General features: G+C 42.2%; 1 protein-coding gene across 2 annotated transcripts; it reads right to left on the reverse strand.

The window, feature by feature from the left end:
- Positions 1-3,592: 3,592 nt before the first annotated feature.
- Positions 3,593-14,592, reverse strand: LOC147895345 (putative LRR receptor-like serine/threonine-protein kinase At1g06840). Of its 2 annotated transcripts, none has more exons than XM_087384146.1 (22): positions 14,519-14,592; positions 12,063-12,233; positions 10,961-11,934; positions 10,608-10,752; positions 10,406-10,477; positions 10,252-10,323; positions 9,936-10,079; positions 9,677-9,748; positions 9,479-9,550; positions 9,321-9,395; positions 9,159-9,227; positions 8,909-8,974; positions 8,533-8,604; positions 8,233-8,322; positions 7,894-7,974; positions 7,148-7,662; positions 6,784-6,945; positions 6,343-6,641; positions 5,974-6,025; positions 5,275-5,531; positions 4,762-4,896; positions 3,593-4,304 (listed from the first exon to the last, which is right to left on the reverse strand). In XM_087384146.1, exons 3-22 carry the CDS (start codon positions 11,133-11,135, stop codon positions 3,942-3,944), a joined length of 2,988 nt encoding a protein of 995 aa, XP_087240272.1. In that variant the 5' UTR covers positions 11,136-11,934; positions 12,063-12,233; positions 14,519-14,592; the 3' UTR covers positions 3,593-3,941. The 2 variants fall into 2 exon arrangements, with proteins under 2 accessions (XP_087240272.1, XP_087240273.1); XM_087384147.1 differs by having other exon boundaries at positions 12,063-12,223; positions 14,519-14,586.
- Between the last annotated feature and the right edge of the window lie 862 nt (positions 14,593-15,454).

Genomic DNA, 15,454 nt, shown 5'->3' on the forward strand with positions numbered 1-15,454 from the left:
TGACACCTTGGCAACAACAGTACATTGTATTAATTATTTTATGCAAGATTAAAACGATATTTAGCATCGATACAACCCCCAAATTAATATCATTCTAGTAAACATAAAACGTAAATACTAAGGTGGACTTGATTGTGCTAGTCTTTTTGGTGCTTAAGCATAGAGATCTAGTAAAACTCTCTAAAAATATATTTACTATACTAGCAATATTTCATTAATATATTTAGTATATAAAGATTTGGTGAATTTTCATGGAGTTTATTTATAATTTTATAATGTTGAAGGTTAAACTTGCTTTTAAGAAAAATCCTAGTTTCAAATCTTGGCGAATGTATTGAGCTTTTATTTTCATACGAGCATACAAACTTTCATGAGGCTTATAAAACTTTTGCTTATTAATGAAATTAACATGAAAAAACAATCCTTGTCTCTCTCCCTTGCCCCTCCTCTTGCGCAAGTTACTCACCCTACCTCACTTACCCCTTGCAAGTTCTCCCACCTCCCTTGTCTGTAGTACGCCTTTGTGTAGTACCTCACCTTTTGCAACACAACCCATCATTATTTCATAGGTAGTAGCGGGCTTCTACTTCCCCCTAACTTTCGTGCTTCTGTTGTCGATCATGGGGGTCTTGCTCCCCTATCCCTAGTTTGTTAGGTGGTCTTTTGCAATTATTTAGGTAGTTCTCCAGCTTGGATGGCTGATAGATGCTAGGATTGAAGTAGGGAATCTATTCCCTACTCAAGCTCCGTTGTTTGGGGCCTTTTTGGGGCTATTGCTCTCTGCAAAAACCCTTTGTTCTCATTTTGTTTCTCTTTTCACATCCCTCTATTCCTTGGGTATGGGAGCATGCTTCTACAAGGCCTAGCTTGAACCTATCTTCTATGTATTCATAGAGCGAGGTATTCACAATATGTATATTCCCCCACCATAGTTGTCAGACTTTGTTTCAGAGACTCCCTTGGTAGTGAGTTGGGTTTTGTGAAAATGGGCTAGAAATATTAGTATTTTCTTTGTACTTTCTTCCATGATCAATGCCACATGGATTACTAGTTTGTATGTTTTTTTCCTCAAGCATTAATAGAAAAGAACTTCCTCCAGGGAAAAGAAAATAAATAAATTGTGCATCGGTATGCTTATACTATAGGTCTATGTATTCAATGGTCATGAAACTTTACAAAGACTTTCAATTGGGTAAGGCCCTTATAGTTGCAAATTTTCATAAGAATCGAACATCACTTACAATGGTGGGACATGTCATGTTAGATCCTTATCAACATTTATGAGTATAAGTCCTTGATTACTTAAAGGTATTGATTAAGTTTCATGAACATCTAACACATAGAGGTATGTATAAGTATACCAATGCACAACTTTTTGGCATTTATGTACCATGCATGGTCAAAAATGAGGAAATGCGCATATTTTCTTATTTTTGACCATGCATGGTACATAGTTGCCATAAAATTGGTATGCTTATACCATACGTCAAGGTGTCCAATGGTCTTTTTAATGTGTGAAGTGCTAATAACTACAAAGTTTCATAAAGATCAAGCATGTTTATATGGTGGCTTATCAACAAACTTAAACATGGGTATGAGTGCTGTTTTAGATGAGATGCATATACTAGCAAAATTTAATATAAGCTCAACATTATTTCCATGGCACAATATGCATTTTTTCTCATCTTTTACTGTGGATAATGCATAAGTGATTTATTATCCTTATGAAACTTTTAGAGTATAAGGATTTATTTGAATTTAAGATCTTTGGGACACCTAAATTTATGGTATAAGCATCCTGATGCACAAGTTTTTGGCTATTATGCACCACGCATGTTCGAAAATTTAAAATGTGCCTGTCCTACTATACAAGTGATGTTTGATCCTTATGAAACTTTGAGAATGTAGGACCTTTACCCATTTGAATGTCTTTGCCAAGTTTCATGTCCATTGGACACATAACGCTATGGTGTCAGCATAATTTTTTGGCACTCATGCAACATGCATGATCAAAGATTGGAAAATGTAAATGTCCCATCATACAAGTGACATAGGATATTTATGAAACTTTGTGAGTGTTGTTGCCTTGCTCATTTGAAGGTCTTTGTAAAGATTCAATGACCATGGGGCATATAGATATAGTATATAGTATACTGTTGCACAAATGTCAAACATGAGAAGTTGTGAACGTCCCCCCATACAAGTCATGTTCAAAGCTTATGAAACTTTGCATCTGCAAGGGGCTACTTCATTTAAAGGATTCTATAAAGTATCTTGATCATTGTCCAAGTATAGGTATGGTATAAACATATCGTTGCAATGGCATTTGGACAATTATGTACCATGCATGATAAAAAACGAGGAAATGTGCATGTGGCAAAATACAAGTCATGTTCGATAGTTATGAAACTTTGAGAGTGTAAGAAAATTTTCATCAAAAGATATTTGCAAAGTTTCATGAATATCAAATAATCTACATCCTCCCCTTAAATGAAGAATAAAAAACCAATTGGTATTCGATTGCCTCCCCCTCCCAAAAAAAAACCGGTTATGGATTAAGCCCTCCACGTGGGGGAGATGACTGAGAATGTGGCACTTTCCTCCCAAGGTAAGGAGCTCTCCTCTTGAGCCTCCCCTTTATCCGACATAGCTCTCCTCTCTCTCTCTCTCACTCATTTCTATCCCCTCCCCCCCCCCCCCCCCTTCCCCTCACCTCCCCTTCTTTCTCCCTGTCCACTCCTCTCCTCTCCCGCTAACGTAGGTTAGCTTAGGCTACGCTAAACTATGATATTAGGTTGGTTCGGTTAGGCTAGGCTAGGCAAAACTCTTGGGCTTGGAATCATGCTCATTGGAATTGTAAAGCGAATGTTATCAAATATTGAGTTAAGTATAGCCATCGAGAAAGCCATTAGGGGAAGCAAACATGTAATGTTTGAAATTACTTTGAGGGAAGAGGTGTGTGGTTGGTAAAGACATGGGAGTTCCCTCAGTTTAGCAGTTAGAAGAGGAGGGCTGCGCCTTATGGAATCTGGTTTACCTGCAATAGAATGAAAAAGAAGCAAAAGGATAAGAAGTGGAACAAATCTGTGAGGGAGCGATGTGGGTTCTTGAAGAAAACGTACACTGTGACTTAGGCAAGTTTTGTTATGTTCAAACGAAGATAGTTTTAAGTGTAGTGTAGTAGATCAGCTTGTAATTGCTTTAGCCGTTGATGTTTGGCTTGTAACATACCTCATAGATAGAATTTTGGAACTTTATATCTGATCTTTTCCTTTTGGATTAATGAAAGCTAGATGTTCAGTGGAAAGGAAAAAGGATGATTAAAAGTTTTTACTAGCAAGAAGGACTTGAATTTGCATTTAGTGCAGTTGGATCTACTTCGTAAAATGTTCACAGTGCTAATTAAGGAGCTTTCATGGACGCCAGCTCTTCACATTGAAAAGCACCCGTTTGACCGACTCTATGCCAAAGTGCTCTCTAAATCTGAATCAGGATGGAAGCTGAAATGAGTGTTGTTCATGTGCTGGGAGAAAGTAAAAGCTCCAAAAATAAATTCACGGGATGATTACATAAACTGAAATTCATTCTCTGATATACAAACAAATAAAAATTTGTCCAGCCGAGGACCTGTAGGATGTGTGCATGTAGATCTTGCTATACAGTTTAGTCTAAGAGCAGGTGGCACCCTGCAGCTTGTTCTGTTGTTTATGGGAGCTGTACAGGTGTTGTGCAAGCCAGTAGGCTAAGGATTGCTTGGGGCAAAATGTTGAAAGACTCCAATGGTAGAGCCTTGTTGAAAGGGAGCAAAATGTTGTGGGGGTGGAATGCCATTAAAATTTTTCTCAAGTTTGCAACCATCAGTCTTGGAGAGTGCATCAAGGCCGAACCACTGGTTTACCAACAGTCCTTGTATCAAATTCAATCAGCAGCATATAATGAATCTATCTGGGATCTACATTGGTGTGCAAACTCTCACTGAAAATATCACTTGCGTCTTCATCACCAGAGAGAAAATGATACTTTGTAAATGCTGCAGATTTATGGGAGGATCCTGTACTGTCCTTCAAGCTGGTGGGGGAGTCAGAATCAGCAATAGGCATGACTCCTGAATCAGGCCAGGGCACTAATCGCCATATTTTCTCTAGATCACGTACCACGTCACTCATGGAGGGCCTTCCCTTTGTATCATCATTACAGCAGGCAAGTGCCAACCTCACCAGAGGTGCCAGTGCCTCAGCAGGGTATGTTCCCATCCCAGCATCAACCGCATTGAGCAGAGTTCCACTGTCGTACGCAGTTTTCACCTGTGCATCATGCAAATCAGATCCTCATTCAGTCTCATCTATTTGAACCTCTCTCGAGCACAATGATTGTCTGGAGTATGTTCTGCATGCATGAGTCTTAGTGCAACAATTTGTACAAGTAACTTTTCGAGGCAATCATTTTGCATTCACTTCAAGCAGCCTTTCTATTTCTCCAAGACTGTTCATCAATCTAGAAAAATTATATACAATCATTTTGTTGCTAACTGTTGCCAATCATCACTCTGGTCCTCACATATAATATTCGTTTTCCCCTTTTTAGGCTATTTCGTGCACTTTTAATATTTCAGGGAGCTTTTCCTCTGTTTCTTGCCGTCTTCCTTATAGTATGCATGGTATGCCTCATTTCAAGCTTGAAAGACTGCCTATATACTCAGGTTCCTTGCTCATAACATGAAAATAGAATCAAATTGCACAAATTTTCAAGGAAAAAACATACCTCTCTCACAATATTTTTCCCATTTGCGATCGGCTGCATGCCAGTTATAAGCTCCAACAATACGACACCAAAGCTATAGACATCGCTCTTGTCTGTTAATTGGTGTGTCAAAAAGTACTCAGGATCAAGATAGCCCTAGAAGGATGCAGGCACAGAACATCAGTATCCCTTGTAAGTATGACCTGATCCAATAAGGAGCTTCTGAGATACATTCAGGATTAGCCACAAAGCTCGAACAATGCAGATATGGGACGTCTATGGTACATTCATGTTTTCGATCCCAAAGGCCAAGAAACTTTAAGTCCCACAGAATATTCAGGGTGAGGATGAAACTCTGAAGAGTCACAGAAAGCTACAGAGAATGGAACCCACGAGAATCACAGATTTTGGATGCAACTCAAAAGCTGGAATGCCCCCATCGATTGAATGGAGAGAGCAGCATAGGTGAATGTATGCAAATAGATCAGAAAGGATTCACACAAGATGATGATTGGTGCAAGAGGTGGCATTTACCGGAGTGCCTTTGACAACAGTAGAGACATGGCCAGGAGCAGAGCCCTCAATCTCAGGATTTGGGGCCAGCCTGGAGAGCCCAAAATCAGCCACCTTGGCGTTCCTTTTGTCATCTAGGAGGATGTTGGTGGCCTTGATGTCACGATGGAAGATGGGGGGGTTGGCCTCGCTATGCAGGTACTGGATACCTCGTGCTGCGCCGATGGCAATACGCACTCGAGTGACAAAGTCGAGGGTGCCTTTGCAGGAAGAATTGCCTGATTCATCATCAACAAACATATTAGCATATATTTAACGCTGGCTGGCTGAGCATAAATTTTGAAGGATGCACCACCCATGCTCAAGTATGCCCTTCTCTCTGCCTAATCAACCTCAATTAGGATATTGCTGCAATTTCTAATCACAAGATCAGTTCTACCCCCCCTCCTGAGCTAGCTCTCTCGATGGTCACCTCCTTTCACCTCGATCACATTGTGACTACCTCCATTTAAAGTAGTATCAAATTAGTTAGTGGCCATTTTGTCTTTGCTCAGAGCCCATTCTAAGCGTTCTGGAAATTTTGTGCATCCGTCATCCATGAGCTCTTTCACTGAAGCAGGTTGTGCCTTGCATCTCGTCATTCCCTCAGAACCCATGCTCAATGTAAACATAAACCAAATAAAGAAAGGGAGGGAGATGAGTAAAGATGCTAGTCTTTACCTGAAAGGTGGTCTTTGAGAGTGCCATTGGGCATGTACTCGTAGACGAGCATCTGTGATTTAAGTGTGATGGATCAGGAATACGATTTTATTCAAATTGAGCTTGCATAATATGCAGATTTTTACAGAATACTCGCACTGTTTCAGATTCCACTGCGCAAAAGAAAGAGTTGACAATGTCTATACGTCTTCTACTTAAATGCAAAGTCGTACAGAATTCCACTTCTGCTTCGAGTTAATGCAAGTATGCGAGAGCACTTTTACTGAATTCCACTTCTGCTGCGAAGTAATCTTAAGTATGTGACAGAAATTCTGCGGACTTGAACTTGAACTGGGCAAAAGAATGAAATTTGACAAGGGAATTAGTCACCTGCTCATCTTGATCAACGCAATAGCCCACAAGCGAGACGAGATTGCGATGGTGGATACGAGAGAGGAGCTCAATCTCAGTGTAGAACTCGTCGGCTCCTTGACGGGATCCCTCCTTGGATCGTTTGATGGCCACAATTTGCCCATCGGCCAGCACCCCACGATATACCCTGCCGTAGCCCCCTTGCCCAACCTCCATTGCTTTGCTGAACGAGTTGGTAGCAACAGCTAGCTCCTGAAGTGAGAAATCTCTCACTCCTGACACCTTGAGAAGCCTTTCGCTCCTGAATCCACTCTTACCTGCGCCCACGACGAGTAATTTTTTGATAACGATAAGCAATGGGCATCCTAACAGTTGACATGCGTGTTCCTGTTGAGAACTCATCTGACCTGCAAGAATCATGATGTCTCTGTGTGATATCACGATGCCGCGAGTTCTTACCTGTTGACCTCGATCGTACTAGCCTTCGACCCTTCCACCTATTCCTCATCACAAAAGCTACGATTGATGCAACAATGGCTGCCGTAGCTAGGACACAACTCGACAGGACGGCCGTAATTACTCGCCAATTCTGTTGGTACGATGTTAGAGAGCTGAGGTCCGCTGCGATGATGAGAAGCGTCATGAATCAGTTTTCTGCAACTCAACTCAAGGAAACTGCATGAAACCCATCTATCACGTCACGAATTCCATCTAACACAGTCCAATCCCATCCTCTAGACACATTGGACACCTCAGAACTCAGAAACAACTTCAACCAAAGGAGTCTCGCATTTTTAGCGGGTGCCATCTCCATCACTCATACCTTGATACAGGGAATAGTTGAAGAACATGAGTTCTTGGGGACCATACAAATCATTGGGAGGGAGCTTCCACCCGCTGAAAAGGGCATAGATCCGCATCACCTCGCTCTCATTGAAAATTCGGTCGCCATCAACTGGCGGAAAAACCTTTAGAACAGTCGCAAACCGAGGCCCTGGTTCTTTCGTGAACGAGTCTACATAAACTTGGTTTGCAGAGATGAGGAGTCCGCTTGCAATCCACTGTTCATATCCTTGAATATAAGGAGTGAAGAAAGCGAATCCAGGACTTTTTAACCGATACCCAACGATGATCGGCATGGCGCACCTGCACAGACCTTGTTTGTAAAAGACCGCAGGAATGGGTTCTTCCCCTGATGAACAAGTCAATGGGTCGCACGACGGGCTATAGTTGTTATCTGCTCCCATGCTTTCCGCGTAGAAGACATCGTGATGGAGCTTGCAGAGCCTACGAATCAACGAGTCGCTACTATTGCATATTGCGGTATTGCCATGAACCCTACACGACAACAACAGCGGCAGCACCACGTGTTAATACGGAACCTCTTTGCTTGTTTGTCCTCTGTCGCAATATGACTGTGCCAGGCCATAGCAGTAAGTATTTGGCTAGTATTCCTCATGTAAAGAAAAAGACATTTTCTTGGGGAAAAAACGATGTAAAGTAGACATAATCGATTGTCTATGTATCATCAACAACAACTGGGAGCCTATGTAGATGGAGATAACGTACCAGACATAAAGGCTTGGATGAAGCCTGACGGCGTTTGTCAAGTCCGTTGGTAAGGAAGAAAGCGAATTATTCTGGAAGTTCCTGCATACCAAGATAATATATGCGCATATGAATGTGCAGATCAGCTCGGTTGCCAAAAAGCAGGCTTATATCCAAAGATTAGTGTTCGCGAAAATGCGCATAAATTCCGATGCCACACCAATTAGACGTATTACGAATTCATGCATTCTGAATACATCTACTCCCCTTAATCACTCTATGTGATTCATGTCTGAGTGAGAGTGTGTGTGTGTGTGTGTGTGAGAGAGAGAGAGAGAGAGAGAGAGAGAGAGTGCTTACAATAAGATTTCGGCATTTGAGGAATTCAAATAACCTCCTGCGCCCAAACTCAGCGGAATGGGCCCTGAAAAGTTATTGTTCGCTAAGTCCCTGAAGAGAGGATCAGCAGAACAAGTTGCTTAGTTTCATGCAGACACCCTTGAAAAAGCTTTATATATAAAAGCTTGGGACAGTCCTAAATGGGCATGAAAAAGGCTGAGGGGTTTATAAGGCTATGCTCCTAACATTAAAAAAGCTTGCATCAAGTCTAGTTGCCCACCAATATCCACTGCACAAAGTGTGGAACGAAAGTGAACTTACAGAAGCTGTAGATTTGGAAGGCCTCCAAAGCTATCTGGTATGCTCCCATTAAGCGAGTTTGAAGACAGGTCGCTAAAGCAACACAATGAAGCAGAAGATAGGCATCAGGAGGGAAATTTTGATTAAGCATAGTTACAGCACGTACTGATATACTCTTTGACGACAGTAAGCACCTAAGTTTGTTGTTGCCAGCCATGCCTTGAACATGTTTAAGCAACACAAATAGTGCTAAAGTCTTTATTGACTTAGTTTTATCAGTTATTTTGTCCTACAGAACCTGAATTTTCATAGATAAAAGCAACTCTCTTGTCTAGGTAAGGATGATCGAGATTGGCCATTAAAGAGCTATAAGGTAAGCATGGTATGAATAACTTACATCGTGGTCACGCTTTGAGACAAGTACAATGGTAATTGTCCTTCCAGCTGATTCTGGCTCAGGTCTCTGCATGCACACAAAGATAAAACTGTGTTAAGTTTTCGTAGCCAATTGAACAAATGCTGTACATCAATTGTATCTGTAGTAAGCTAATGTCTCTCCAAAATGGATGTATTCAATGCAAAGCCACAATATTGTCAATGCCATTACAAAAGGAGACTACAAGAGAGCTTTTACAGATCACAATTACAGGTATTCAAGTTTCAACAGATGACTAAGGTCGGGAATTGGTCCCTGAAGACTGCAATTTCTCAGGCTCCTGCACGGAAGGCAATTCAATTCCATTAGCTGAAGCCGACATCTGTACAAATTAGGCCATAGTTAAATGCTCTTATGGTCGACTTAAGCTTACAGTTTAGTGAGATTACGCATACTGCTGAATTCCTCTGGAATTGTTGCACTTGTAAATCCATTGTTGTCCAATTGCCTGCGCAGAGACCACCATAATGTAAATAGTTTACCACAATCGTGATTTCGAAAGCCTGAGGCAGATGCAGAAGCTCTACTCACAATATTTGTAAGGTTGAGATGCTTGCTAGCTGCACCGGGATTGTTCCATTCAAATTGTTGGTGTCAAGTAGCCTGAAAAGGGGCCAATACTATTTCATTGGGAAAGATGCGAATGACCATCTCTAGACTACATTGAAGTAGTTGCTGTGAAAGCATATTTCTCCACTTTTTTGTGGAACAAATACAGGAATGACTTACAGGTGTAAGAGTGTAGGAAGGCTTCCAAGTTCCTGAGGAATGCTTCCACTCAGAGAATTGTTATTCATATGCCTGTTTGTAATGAAGAGCCACTCACCTCAGCCACACTTGAAAGGACGGAGACATTGAAACACAAAAAGAAGGAAAAGTCTGCAAAATCGCATTGGCCCTATGATGTCTATAAGGTTCTAGACAAAACGTAATAATGTGTTCATGCAAATAAATTCCTTTGGTCTAGGAGAAAATTTCAGCCACTTACAGGTGCTTTACGCTTATGAGGTTCTTGAAACTTGTAGGAATAGGTCCTGATATCTGGTTCAAATCAATCTGAAACCGATCCAGTACTTCAAGGTTCCCTAATTCTTCTGGAATAGAGCCTGTCAGATAATTCCCATTGAGTAGCCTGGGCAACCAAAAGGTCATACTTTACTAAATTTCCTTCCACATGTGAAACACAACAAAATGCTCAGCTAAAACAAAAAACGCGCTGTGGATTTGTATTCATCCAAACTCTTCGTTTGATGTAACTGTTTGACAGGAGCACTCCCTCAAGGGTAGAAGATAGTAGTACTTACATCAGTTTGAGTTGCTTCAACTTTCCCAGTTCTGGTGGAATACTGCCTGTTATCTGATTCCACATGAGATCCCTGCGCACGGAGGCCTGTAGATCATGGTGCTGCTAAACACAAGTCTAAGAGTTCTTTGCACTTATAAGGACAGGAGACTCACAGTATTTGCAAACTGCTCAAATTACCCAACTCGGGCGCCAGTGATCCGCTCAGATTGTGGTTCAGTAAGCGCCTGAAGAGCAGTAGATCTCGTTAAACCTTCCGACTCGGACAACTAACCTTGCACAGCTCTAGCAAAATCAAAGCGAAGCCAGACAAATTTCTCTTGTCGTGAAATATCCTTCAGGATGGACAGGACATACAGCTCTGTTACAGTGCTGGTTCCGTCGATTGAAAGGCTACAGAAAACCCCCTCCCACTGATCAGCGCAGGGGTCGTCTCCCTCCCAATTGTGCAGCTGTCCTGCTGGATCTTGGATCATGTTGTGAAAGGCCTTTAATGCAGCAACTGCGGTCAATTCCCCCCATTGTGCAATCTCTCAGGAAATAGTATTCATATGAAAATCAAGATGGTTGGAACTTGGAACTTGGAACAAAGTTTTACGGACCTCTAAGTTAATGCTTTATCATAATGACGCAAAGGTGCAAAGGAAATCGTCATCGGTAAAGAACGCAAAAGGAAATTACTCAGTTGCAGTCAAGGGGACGATCATTACCATCTCCAGGAGCAGTTGCCGCGTCTATCGCAGGGATCATCGTCACTACACACAGTAAGCTGCATAAACTAGTCCTCCATCTGAGTAATATTGCCATCTGGACCACCGATACTCCGAGTGAATTGGTTCGCTGCTTGAGTGGAGCGTTTTCTACTTCGTCTACTCCGCTACTCATCTTCCGATCTCGTTTTCAAACTTAGTTCTCATTCAGGAAGCTGTTTTCTTCTGCAGCCAGCGCCCATATATTGTAAGTTGCCGCACAAACTGAACCTCGCGGCTGGTGGGCCCCGTGTAGATCACCCAAAGTTTCTCGAGTGCAGCTAGGCTCGAAAAACTAGGGACGGGATGGGCGCGGATTTTTGAAGAAGAGGCGTCGGCAAGACGGGAGGGAAGAGAGCAGAATGTTGAAGAAGAGGCGTTCGACAAGGTTTGTGATCAGGGAAAGAAGGAGAAATGTACAGGAAGAGATGGGGGGGGAGGGGGGGAAACGGAATCACAAATTGTGGGCCAAGAAGCTGTGAACAGTGCGAGGGATGGCCGTGTGAAAGCTGGAATTAAGTTGAAGGAGGGATCGGAGGAGAGGTGGTAGTGGGGAGAAACTGCAGCTGAGGCTATGGTTACGACAATTGTTGCGAGAGACAAAAGACGCGTGAATCAAGGCGAAGGTTCCGATGCGAAAGATATATTATACACGTCGCGATGGAGATGATGAGGAAGAACATTCCGTGCACTGTGGGAGACGATCGACAGATGATAACTGTCGACGGCAATATTATAGCTGGCAGACTTTGATCAAGATGAATTAGAAGATCGGACAAAAAGAGATCGATTGTATATTGTAAACATTTGGATGTTTTGTAGTTTGGATGGACGGTCGATTTAACGACGTAAGGATCCTTCCGGAGCTTTTTCTTCGTCGTTCAATCGGCACAAATCATGACTGCATGTGACGACGTAATTCGGAGGTTCACAATCTGCGTGGGATGAAACAGAAAATTTGCGTGTTCGTAATCTGTTGTGTAATGGATTAATCGTTGCAACGTTGAGAATTTAGATAATCGATCTCGTGCGTAACTTGGACAGAAAGAATTTCGTCACTCACGAACAGAATTGTAATTTCTTGTTGTTGTGATCGCGCATTGAAACCTTGAGAATTTTGATAATAAGCGATGCGCCAAGTTCATCGACTCACGAACGGAGTTGTTGTTGTTGTAATGAAATCATGATCAGGCCACTGGAACGTTGAGAATTCGGAGTCTCGATCTGCACGCAACTAAGAGGACGGAAATTTGTTCGTCAATTCTCGAGCAGAAATATCGTTAGCAGTCCAAAACGACTGACATTTCGTAATCACGCAATGAGACGATGCTGCGTAAAAGTGACAGAAATTTGTTCGTCGACGCACGAACAGCGTTGAGAATTCAGGCGCAAAGTGACGGAAATTTAGTGGTCACCAAAGCGACGGAAATTCGACCGTCAGCTGTTGTTTGTTTTTAAAAAAATGAAAGACGAACTTTTGTTGTTATTCGTATGCGTTGAATGAAACGTTGAAAATTGAGACACTATAACAGAAATTGTTCGTCAACTCACCAACTGTTGAATTTTTTGGTTTAACGAATCTTGATTCTAGTGCAACTCGTCAACTTATACGAACTTATATTATAATAATGCCAGCGTGTAATGTATATATATAGAAAGGTTGACTATAGTGGTTTTCTACATTTTGGTGGTTTATTATTATTATTATTTTTTTTTTTTTTTTGTGGTTGATTATATTGAGAGTGCACTCTCGGATGTTGCCATATGCTATTCAGCTTTTGCTTTCATGCTTGTGCTTCACATCTTTCCTTTATGAGGCCTTTCCGCCTTCCTAGAGTCGAGCGGAAATGTCCCCCCTAAGATTTGGGAGTCACTCTCGTGGGCAGACGTTCCCATGATTCAAACTAGGAGCATGAATGCTCACGCAACTCACAAGCTCCCCATCATTCTAAGAGGAAAATAGGATTGGCAGGAGCAAAGGTAGCCCCAGCATGCCCGGTGAGAATGAGAAGAGACCCGTCTCCAATAGGGCGCTGCAGTGCTAGATTGGGGCATGGCAATTACGTTGGCGAGTCGTGAGAACGAGCATGGCTTTGGAGTTTTTGGGCATTCTCGCCCATGTGGGAGCGTTCTCTAAGGGCACCAATTCAAACAAGGCGGATGTTGCCCATCTCAAAGGAGCATGCATTGATATGGCATGAAATAGTTAGAGATTTTGCATGTCCAGCAAAAGGAGGGTTCATCCACACACACAACCCCTCTAGCACTAGTCTATTACCTCCGAAGCAATTATAATAGTTTATTCCCAAGCACCAGTCAATAAAGTTCCATTTCTACTGTTAGACATCCGCCCTACCTAAATGTGACACTACGGTGGCAATCCTCCAAATGAGGTTTGGCTACTGCCCATTTGAACCGAGCCTAATTGCAATTCATTGCATTGATTTCTCCACTACATGCAACTTGCATTCCACTTGTTCATCCACACCCCAAATATATTTGTGATAGGCTACCTATCAAGTCTAGGTAGTGGATATGTTTGCCACATCTAAACTTAGTAAACACCTTCAATGTATATACCACCCTCACATCTAAAGCACAAATGAAATTGCAAAGGGTTAGAATGAAGATATAAAGAGGGACTTTCACAATGGCAAGGGGGTAACCTAGGAAGTCACTAATCACTAAAGAAAAACTAGATTTTCAGTGTTTTCAAGTAAAAATTGACCCGTTGGATTGAACACCTACGACTTGCTCACTTTCATGGGGGAGGACACCTTTCCCCCCTAGGAAAAGGACAGCCGCCTTTGGTGGTCGTAGAAAGTACGCCCCGCTTCCAAGCACGGATGATTCTACCAATCTTTGTAGTTTATAATTCCTTTTCTGTAGGTTTTACACATCCAATGGGTGAGATTCAGTTTTTAGGAGCCTTGTACCATGACGTACTCTAAGCCACAGAGCTGGCATCTCAACCATTGATCTTGTGCACAATGTTCATGGGAAACTCGTTGAAGGTGGAGCTTTATTGACATAGCAAGGTGAAGTTCTAAATATCCCAACGTGGCATATTTTTCGTGAAGTTCATGCAATGCAAGAAAAACGGAATCATGTTTGATTCCGACGGAACATATTGATTCTGGAGGGAATTCTTGACGGAATAGACAGATTCTGGAGGCATGCTTGACGGATTGTTTCTCCATTTTCTTGGGTTCATACTGCAATGATCAATCGGTGGCTTCCCAGCATCTCTCACGTCAAAATTTCTGCAACCTAGCTTAGACGCACCTCATCCTTCGGATTGTCGTAACGCGGACGGACACTTCACTAGTTCATATCCCATATTCCCACAAACAATCAATCAATACGACAATTGCTTGTTCCTTTCGACGCTAGTACATGTTTTGCATAAGAATGAGTTGAGCATTAGAAGGGGAACAACTGGGGGAACTGGGTTTTCATTCTATGCAAAAGAATCCCAAATGAGTTTAATTAATATTGCAGCCATGACACTGCACTAACCTGTAGCAGAATGTAGCGAATTTCCATCGAGATCGGTCGCGGGGCAACACGGCAGTGACACTGCCACGATTTTCTCCGCGGCAAGCAAACTTGCAACAAATCGGGGCGTGAGAGGAGTTTATAAATCGTTCGACGTGATGCTGTTTGCACACATTCTGATCCCGTCGGATGAATGAAGCTTCGCTTCGCACGCTCGCTAGCCTCCACCAAGAGCTAGTGTCTTCGCACAGCCGCTAAAACCCACTACTTAACATCTGAGACATCACTCTTTATCATCATCACTTATGATGACCAATTGATATCATACCCGACGTGGTGTGCAAGGCTCAGCTAATTCCCGCTGATCTTGCTCCTGCAAAATTAGATCATCCACCAGGGTCCAGAACCACCAATTCCGACGAATATCACGCTTGACGATCGGCACTCATGTGCTCCAATTCTAGCAACTCTGCTGAACATTGTATCGATCATCGCCCACCACAACGACCGCCTGCAGCTAATGTCAAATCTGATAATTATAGGACATCTTGTCGCTTGCCTGGCGTGCAGGCTACTTCCCAAACGTATATTACGCTTACTTCGGAATGCAGAATAATAAGCTGATTCGTCATCTTCGGGCTGCTGCATATCCGTCTCCAGGAATCGTTCATCACGATCCCGTGTGCCGCCCGAATTCCTTCAAAAACAATTCAAGAAATTAAGAGCGATGTTGCTGGTCGGTGATTCGTCAAAAAGTGGATGGACGGGAGAAAATTAGAGCGATGTTGCTTGTCTGTTCCTTCAGTAACGGGTGATAATCATCACTAAAGTAGTCTTACGGTTCATAGTTAGATGATTCTTATATTATTAATAGAATAGTTTTTAAATAAATAAATAAATAAACAAACCAGCCGAATTATTAATTAGCAGTAATAGAATAGTTATTACTGCTTATTA

Source organism: Dipteris shenzhenensis, chromosome 13 (assembly GCF_047967505.1).
Source record: "Dipteris shenzhenensis isolate YYH24624 ecotype China chromosome 13, Dip_SZ_1.0, whole genome shotgun sequence".
Classification (NCBI taxonomy): Eukaryota; Viridiplantae; Streptophyta; class Polypodiopsida; order Gleicheniales; family Dipteridaceae; genus Dipteris; species Dipteris shenzhenensis.

Coding starts and splice junctions, on each gene's coding strand:
- LOC147895345 (XM_087384146.1), bottom strand. CDS start 11,135: ATGAGTAGCGGAGTAGACGAAGTAGAAAACGCTCCACTCAAGCAGCGA. Junction 10,080..10,251: donor TTGAAGCAACTCAAACTGAT/GTAAGTACTACT, acceptor TTGGTTGCCCAG/GCTACTCAATGGGAATTATC. Junction 8,975..9,158: donor CTGTTGAAACTTGAATACCT/GTAATTGTGATC, acceptor GTGTGCATGCAG/AGACCTGAGCCAGAATCAGC.